The following is a 9387-nucleotide window of genomic DNA, read 5'->3' on the forward strand; positions in this document are numbered from 1 at the left end:
CAAAAAACGATTGTGCAACTTTGTGGCTTCTAATGCTGAAGTGTGATTGGCACCCAACGCACTTTAAACTCTCTGGCCCTGAGCCACAAAAGGTTTCCGGGCTGTAAAATATGCTTTTATCCACAAAAGTTGGATTTGTGGCCGGAATTCCAAAGTTCTGATTTTCAGAATCAGGATCTGATGAATTTGCAGACCTTTAATTCCATTAAGTTGGCGGGATGGCTCGGTATGTTCAACGCTTGCTGCTGACAAATGTGGTGATGTAAAGTGCACATGTTAAAGGCCTACTTGGCCAAATCAACCTTCCATCCTTCTAAAGTCACCAAACTGACAATCGTTAAATTAGCTAAAAGTAACATCCATGATTTATTGCTTAGATATTTAAAAATTGAAAATTAGAAATAAGATATATAAACATGTTATAATTTACACTGTAAGAAAATACACTGTCGTAGCAGATTCCCGCTATTGTAAATATGAGGTTATCGATTTGGGAGGGCATTGGGAATGTAGTGACCTCTTAAAAATCTAAAGCTTTGTGAGAATTCAGTCAATAAGATTCCCAATGGCTTTTTACACCTAATTTCAGGACATAAGAGCTGAAGTCAATGTGGGAATTGAGTGTGAAAATGGCGCAGACATGACTATATTTTGGGGCTGAAAAAGAAATGGATTTATCCATAGGAAAAATATTCTCATGTTACGTAGTCCAGGAATATGTCTTTCCTTGCTATTTTCTCCTCTTGTAGTTTGACTCAAAAATGATTCATCTGGAGTGAAATGGGAGATGCTTGGAGCAAGTCAGATTTACACCTGCTTTTTTATAGCACCTCAGACTTTCTTCCTCATTGGTTGAATCAGGAAAGATCTCAAACACCCACATTTTCTAAATCTTCTAGACATCCTAGACATTATCCACGCCCCTTTACTTCCCTCTGAGATATTAGCTATATATCTCGTTGCTACACAAAAAGCTCTGGTGCCATCTGGGGCTAAGCCCATACCTTAAAACGTCTCCCAGTGAAATAAAATAAAATACATTATTGCACATTCACAAAGATAAGGTACCTTCAAGAGGCTATTGAGCGAATCTATGTGAACTCCATCAGCACTCAAGAATCTCAAAGATGCTGCAGGAAGCTGTTGAGCTGCACCAGTACAAGTGTTTGTATGTTTTAAAAGGGCTGGTGTCAATCTGAGATGCCAATGGGCACCTCTCACATTGCTCCAAGTAAATGCAAATTGGGCTCTGAATGATCTTATGACACATATCAGGAGTAACAGAAGTAAAAGTTAATTGAGGACAATTTTCTAAATTTGTGCCCAGGACTGACTGACCGACATTCCTTCTTTACTTCCAGATATGGACGACTGCATGAAGTGCCCGGACGATCAGTGGCCAAATGAAAAGAAAATCCAGTGTGTGCAAAAAGTCATTGTTTTCCTGTCTCATGATGAGCCTTTGGGCATAGCCTTGATGTCCACCGCTCTTGTGTGTTCACTTGGCACCATCCTCATCCTTGTCGTTATCTTCAGCTACAGACACACTCCCATCGTGAAGGCCAACAATCGCGACCTGAGCTTCGTCATCCTCCTCTCTCTCCTCCTCTCCTTCCTCTGCTCGTTGATGTTCATCGGACGCCCCGGGAAGGTGAGCTGCGTGCTTCGACAAGTCGCCTTCGTTGTCAGCTTCTCCGTTTCAATTTCTTCCATACTGGCTAAAACCATCACTGTTGTCCTAGCCTTCCAGGCTGCCAAGCCTGGGCACCACCTGAGGAAGTGGATGGGTCGCCGAGTGACCAGCTCGGTTGTGGTCTTTGGTTCGACCACTCAGGTTACTTTGTGCTGCGCTTGGCTCACAACGTCTCCTCCGTTCCCCTTCTACGACATGCAGGCTGAATTTGGGCAGATAGTGCTTGACTGCAAAGAGGGGTCAGTGCTGGCGTTTTACTCTGTGATAGGCTACTTGGGGTTCCTGGCCACAGTCAGCTTTGTGCTGGCCTTCCTCGCGAGAAACCTTCCGGATAGTTTCAACGAGGCCAAGTTCATCACGTTCAGCATGCTGGTGTTCTGCAGCGTCTGGCTCTCCTTCATCCCCACATACCTCAGCACGAAAGGGAAGTACTCGGTGGCAGTGGAGATGTTCGCCATCTTGGCCTCCAGCTCTGGGCTATTGGGCTGTATCTTTGGTCCTAAATGCTACATTATCCTACTGAGGCCGGAGCGCAACAACAGAAGGCAGCTGATGACAAAACGTATTGCGAAGAAAAGGGGGACCTAGAAAACTGCTCTTCTTGAAGATACACTCTTTAAAACAAGGAGACATGCTGTAAGAAGCCGCTAACACAGCTTTCTTGTGCAAAAACTGTTCCGCCAGTGACAGTAAAACTATTGTACAATGTATGGAGTGACTAAAGAGCAGGGAAGAAATGCCCTCTCTTTATTTCTCCTTCTTTCTATTCTTTGAGTAGGTAATATATGGATCATTTATCAAGTTCAAAGAAATGTTATACACAACTGAGCTTTGACAATGCTTGTACGTCAACTCATGCCAGTAGAGCAGTGTTGTATTGTTTTTGTGCCTTGTACTGTATCAAATGCAACTTGCGACTCCATGTGGCAAGAACAGAAACTGCACCAAAGAAGTTTTAATATAAAAACATAGAGGCATATGAGCAAGAACCTCGTTAAAATTATCGTCGTTTTAGCAGCAGGAAACTGCCGCTAAAACGGCGATAATGGGCTTGCTAATATGCGTTATAGAATTCCAATAGAAGCCCAGGTTAGATGTGCAGGTCATCTAACCTGGGCTTCTAATGGAATTCTATAACGCATATTATCAAGGACATTATCGCCGTTTTAGCTGCAGTTTCCTGCCTCTAAAACGGCGATAATTTTAACGAGGTTCTTGCTAATATGCCCCATAGTGCTTCACTTATTTAAAATATAAATGTATGTCGGATCAGATCTCAGGGAGCACCAGGGTATTCTACTGTAGAAGAAGAACGCAACACATATTATTAAAATGTGACAAAATACAGAGCTGTCTGTGGTCACATGCAGAATGGAACATGGACTCTGTTTTGCATATGAAACTGCATGAACCACCTTCAAGGCACTAGCTCGTCTCGACAATAGAATATTTTGCAAAGTAATCGTGGATCTGTGGCAGAAGAGAACTCTGAGACGTTGCGCCCTTCCCATGATTGGTTTAGTAACTGAAGAAGCACTGTCATCATAGGTTGACCAGGAGCCAGAGATGTAGTCAAGTAGATTTAATAGTTCATGTAAGAGGGTACAGGGTGCCCCACCGGGAGCGGTATCCTGCTGCTTAGCCCCACACAATCTAACCGATCACTCATTCAAAGCATGCACACACGCCAACATTCTATGACATCACACTCATGCAGGCTGAGCAGCCAGGACTAGGAATCATAGGATATAACATATCTCCTTCCTTTAGAAACAATAAAACAACAAGAAGCAAAGTGAAGAAAATAATCACATTCCGTTCCTTGGAAATGAAATCCAATTAGGTCACAAAAATCATATCTGATAGGTAAATGTATTCTTAGTTCACAACAAAAATCAAATAGCATTCTAGGATATTAAAGTCAATAAGGTCAAATAAGATGGTAAGAGATAAATGATTCCTCTATAGTTCACTTAATAACATGTAGCATAAATAATTGTATTCTTCATATAAAATGGTAATGACACATGTAAAGTAACACTTAAAAGATTGCACATGTTTCAGGCAGGATGCAATCAAAACAGATTGCAAATGTTTCAGAGAAAATGCAATCACAACACTTACCCAGTACACTCTGAAGAACACCACCAATCACCACAACACACCCATCTCCCTCTGCAAAGGAACATGAAAAGAAAATTGCATATGTTCCAGCATAGATCTAATAACGCACAATAAATGATGTGCGAGGGAGAACACAAAAATGCAATGCACAATGACATTACGGGGCACTACTCCTAAATACTCTGCCAACGCAACCCTGACGTGCGAGGCACAAAAAAAACGCTCTCCCAATGCAACCTTGACGTGCGAGGGATATTGCCAACGCAACCTTGACGTGCCAGGCAAAGCATATTTCCAACACAACCCTGACGTGTGAGAAACACTCCCAACGCAACCATGACGTGCAAGGGATATTGCCAACACAACCTTGACGTGCGAGGCAAAGCACATTTCCGACACAACCCTGACTTGTGAGGAACACTCCCAACGCAACCATGATGTGCGAGGGACACTGTCAATGCAACCTTGACGTACGAGGCAAAGCACATTTTCAACACAACCCTGACGTGTGAGGAACACTCCCAACGCAACCCTGACGTGTAAGGGAAAAGCAAAAACTAAATACTGCACGGGGTACAACTAGAAATAAACAAGGTACTAAACATAACCAAAATCGCTGTGCACCCGGAATGTAATACTTACTCATACCAAAAAAAATGCGCTTATTAAACAGAGCGAACACGCCCACACTGAAGATTCACTATACAACAGCAAAAACAACAGTTGATGGACAGAATGCAGAATAATGTCATACATTCACCCCAGTACAGAGATCTGGGCCTAAATCCATCGTTTTTTTGCTTACCACACCACCCCAATTCAGACATGGCCATATGCAAATCAGCCTTGACCCTGTGCCTCATGGGAACAGTCCAGCCTGAACTGCCAAGCCATGTCTTCCTCGGACCGGAACAAGCATCCTAGGACCGGTTTCTGGCTATCAGACGTCTTCAGCCAGGATAGCTTGACTCCAGTGGTGTGGAGAGCACAGGACTCACGTCTGAGCATACCCGTCCCACTCGGGGTGACAAATGCAAAAACAACAGTTGATGGACAGAATGCAGAACAATGTCATACATTCACCCCAGTACAAAGATATGGGCCTAAATCCATAGTTTTTTTGCTCACCACACCACCCCAATTCAGACATGGCCATATGCAAATCAGCCTTGACCCTGTGCCTCATGGGAACAGTCCAGCCCGAACTGCCAAGCCATGTCTTCCTTGGACCGGAATCAAGCATCCTAGGACCGGTTAGGCCCAGATCCCTGTACTGGGGTGAATGTATGACATTGTTCTGCTTTCTGTCCATCAATTGTTGTTTTCACTATACAACAGAACACAACCAGTTACAGTAGGGAAGGTGTTGGAATAGAAAATCAAACTATTCCTTAAGCAAGAGCGCCATCCAGCGCAAGTCGTAGTAATGACTTGCGTTGTAATGGCTGCGTCGTAAAGGTCGCGCGGTGTAAACACTGCATTGTAAAGGATGTTTCCCCGCTCCCCATGACTCGTGCATCATTTTTAAAAGATGTGTGACAGTTGAAGAGGCAATAGGGGCGCATGACCACGAAGACAAAAAAAACAGAAATGTACCTCCGATTCTGCAACATCACTGTCAGGAACCCTGCCTTAAAAGTGTTGCCTCCCATAATTGCCTTTCACTGATGAGAATTTAAACTACTGCACAATCATATCTTGCTGGAAACCTGCCCCCGATCGCTACAAGTCACAATCTGAAATGCTCTTGACAGTTTTTTAGTTGCGCTTTGATCTTGTGTAGATAAACCTCCTTCAAGTGCTGCTACTTCTCAGTAGAACTCCGCTTCCTTCACAGCAGAAATGACACGTAGGATTTGGTGCACAAGGGCAAACTTAATTCAGCACGAAAATCCATACTTTAACTTTCTGGAACCACAATAGGCTGTAAATCTTCATCCAAGGTGTGCTGCCAACTAGTGGAACTGGACACAGTTCACTGCACACCAAAACACGTTTATTTTAGAGCAGTTTCCCATAAGAATAAAACGAATTGTATTTATTTTAAAAGACTAGCAGGCTATGTTTACTTTTAACGAAGAGCTTCCTTTCAGCGCTAATCCTCGCTCGCGCTTGGATACACACGTGCACAGCAGGGTGATTTACCTTCAAGACCAGCAGCCTTTGTTTACTTTTAAAGTGAAGCTTGCCTTCAACGCTAATTCTCCCTTCACGCTTCACTAATTCCCCCTTCACGCTTCACTAATTCCCCCTTCACGCTTCCAGCCGGTACTACTAACACCAACTTTGTTCACACTCAGCCGCCGGTGCCATCACAGCACTTTCATTGTGCAATTACCGTGCACTGTACTCCGCCGCTGGTGCAATCAGAGCACACTCGCTGCAATACACTCTGTCACTGACCTTTGGTGCGCTTCCTACATGAACAGGTCCCAGACACTAGCAGCGACTTCCAAGCACATAGTAGATAGTCAGTAGAAAGGCAGGTTTCAAGTCACTCGAGCCACATACTGTCCATCGCCCAACACATACCTCTGTGGACTGTCTGTTGGAAAAGACACCGGTGGGGCATCCCAGGCGTTGCGCATGCTTAATTTTCAGGCTTCTTTCCAGACTCTGGCCATCTTCTTTTAGTTACATCTGTAATTTCTTGGCTCTTCATGCGTGGTTCTTTTTAACATCGTCGCCATTTTTGTAACTCAAGAAGTGCTGTCATCATAGATAGACCAGGAGCCAGAGATGTAGTCAAGTAGATTTAATGGTTCATGTAAGATGGCACAGGGTGCCCCACCGGGAGCAGCATTCTGCTGCTTAGCCCCACTCAATCTAACCGATCACTCATTCAAAGCATGCACACACACCCAACATACTATGACATCACACTCATGCAGGCTGAGCGGCCAGGACTAGGAATCATAGGATATAACTATCAGCACACCCAATGTGTTCAATCTCTAATGTTCCTAAGCGTTGTGTGGCCCATTGCAAAAATCCTTGTTTGCACCTTCCCCAATGACCTCCTTCTTCCCAGATTCCCTCGCTACCATCCTCCAATGGTACCCCTCATCTCTCCTCAGCAGTGACGTAACACAGGCCCCTGAACTCCCAGCGGTGCAGGGGATCCCCCACCTTTAAGAGGCCGCACATTTTCAGGGAGCCCGCATTCAGCCAAGGTCAATGTACATCTGTGAGACATGGAAGACTCAGGGGCCCCTCATCACCTTCTGCCGGGGGGCCCCATCCTTTTGCGTTAAGCCACTGCTCCTCAGCCCCTCTCTTGTGTTTATTTATTTTATAGCGCTATTCATCTCAATGTAGACTGTCAGAGCGCTTTACATCACAAACATGTTATACAGGGGGAAACATCCTTTACAGCGCAACTTTTACCACGCAGTGCCTTTACGACACAACTTTAAACCATTACAACGTATTGCGCTGGGGGGCGCTCAGGATAGGGAATACGTTTAATTTACTATCCAACACCTTCCCTAGTGTCTACGGGGACTGGAGTTGGAATAGTAAATTAAACTATTCACTATCCAGCACCCCAAAGCGCTATGCGCTGTAAAGGTTTGCGTTGTAAAAACCGCGTTGTAAAGGCATGCGTGGTAAAAGCATGCGTTGTAATCTCATACATCCAATACAGGGATAATAACGAGAACATAATAGTGCCATACCTACAAAGAAAAAGGGCTGTTGTTGGCATACCTTAGGCTGCCTTGCACCAGTGCACACACCCTTACACCACCGTGCAAAGGTGTGTGCATGATGTCTAGCAAAGGTTTTAACTGGAAGGGTACCCTTCCGTTACAACATTCTATGCTTTTTTTTCCAACTTTACGCCTGCCTGAAGACATAATTTTTTAATGCAAATCCCTTTCTACCAAAGTTAGCATATAGGGATAAGTGTCAAAATCCATGTGTCAGTTCATGTGAATCACCATGTACTACCCATGGTGTGCCTCCCTGGCTTTCAGTAGCACATAGTGCTACTTTGTGTTACTTTAGGGCTACCTACCAATCCAATCAGGATTTGTGCTGGACAGAAAACCTGAAACACACTTTGCACCAGTTTTGCATCATTTTTGTCATGTCAACCAGGAGCAAAGTGTGAGTAAATCTGCCCCTTAAACTCAGGATTACAGGTGTAACGCGATTGGGTTGTCATGTTAAAAAAACTGTATTACTACCTGTTAGATTTGGGGGTCTCTGGTTGGCACAGGTAGGTACTTGTGACAAACAGGGACACTCTCCTCTAGTCAGGGAAAGGGGAATACACACCTAAAATAACTCCTGCTCACCCTATAGGTTGCGTTTCGTGAGCAGTCAAGGCTTATTTCAGAGGTGTTGTAAGTTAAGCAGTTGTGACAACATTCAGTAACCCAGTGACAACACTACAAATGGACACCACACAGGTTTTATATAAAAAAATAAGTAGACTTTATATAGAGTTACCACAAGACCATAAACGACAAAAATACACACTATGATTACTTTAAGATGGTAGATAAAGCTTAGTTCAGTTCAGTTCTTAGAAGCGACACTCTGCGTCAATGTACCTTAAGTTGCGTTGTGCTTCCACGACAAGCAATGTCGCAGCGATGGGAAATGCGGCAAAGTTCCGATACAAAGAAATAAAGACGTGAAGATCTTCCAGATGCGGCACGCTTCTCGGGGATCCAAGAACCTCTAGGTTCGATGCGTGGACTGCAGCGGCGACACCCTTACGATGCGACGGCAACAGCTCCAGCGGCGACGCTCTTCTCCACGATGCGTGAAGTTTCCGCTCGATGCGACAACTACAGCGGCGACATCCAAGATGCGACGGCAGCCGCTCCGACGGCGGCGCGCTTCTCGGGGATGCGAGGTGCTCTTGGTCGATGCGGTGCAATGTGACAGTTCCAGTGGCGACACCCTCCTTCTCCCGAGTTGCGACGGCAGACACAGCGACGGCGACACGCTCCGACCACGTTGTGAGATTCTTCTCCTGATGCAGTGCAGTGCGACAGCGTCAGCGGCGACACCCTCCTTCTTCGGAGTTGCGACGGCAGCAGCAGGGACGGCGACATGCTTCCTCTTCGTTGCGGCACGCTACTCTCCGATGCGGTGCAGTGCGACAGTTCCAGCGGCGACACCCTCCTTTCCCCGGAGTTGCGACGGCAGGCACAGCGACGGCGACGCGCTTCTTCTCATTGAGTCGCGCTTCCAGCTCCTTGCGACACGCAGTTCCTCAGAAGGCCCAAAACAGCAGCAGGCACTTCCAAAAGAACTCTGGGTAGCTGGGGGGTGAAGTCTGTTGTCCCTGAGACTTCAGCAGGAGGCAAGCTCTTTTCCAAGCCCTTGGAGATCCTTCACAAGTTGAAAGCAAAGTTACAAAGTTCCTTTCTCCTTCCTTCAGCAGTAAGGCAACCACTGCAGGCCAATCCCCCAAGCAGCACTTCAGCTTGGGAATAGTCTCTCCTCAGTTTCTTCAGGTTCCTCTCCTCAGTAAAGGTTTCTTCTTGTAGTCCAAAGTGATCTAATTTCATGGGATCAGGGTCCCAATATTTATATCCAGAAATCCTTTGTTC

At 45.3% G+C, this 9387-nt stretch overlaps 1 protein-coding gene across 1 annotated transcript in view; it reads left to right on the top strand.

The window, feature by feature from the left end:
- The window catches only part of LOC144762974 (vomeronasal type-2 receptor 26-like), a 200244-nt gene extending 197963 nt beyond the window's left edge, over positions 1 to 2281 (top strand). The window contains exon 8 of the mRNA XM_078648289.1: positions 1362 to 2281. Coding sequence (XP_078504415.1) covers positions 1362 to 2281 — 920 coding nt within the window. The remainder of the gene's footprint in view (positions 1 to 1361) is intronic.
- The last annotated feature ends 7106 nt before the right edge of the window (positions 2282 to 9387 follow it).

Source organism: Lissotriton helveticus, chromosome 6, assembly GCF_964261635.1.
Source record: "Lissotriton helveticus chromosome 6, aLisHel1.1, whole genome shotgun sequence".
In the NCBI taxonomy this organism is placed as follows: domain Eukaryota; kingdom Metazoa; phylum Chordata; class Amphibia; order Caudata; family Salamandridae; genus Lissotriton; species Lissotriton helveticus.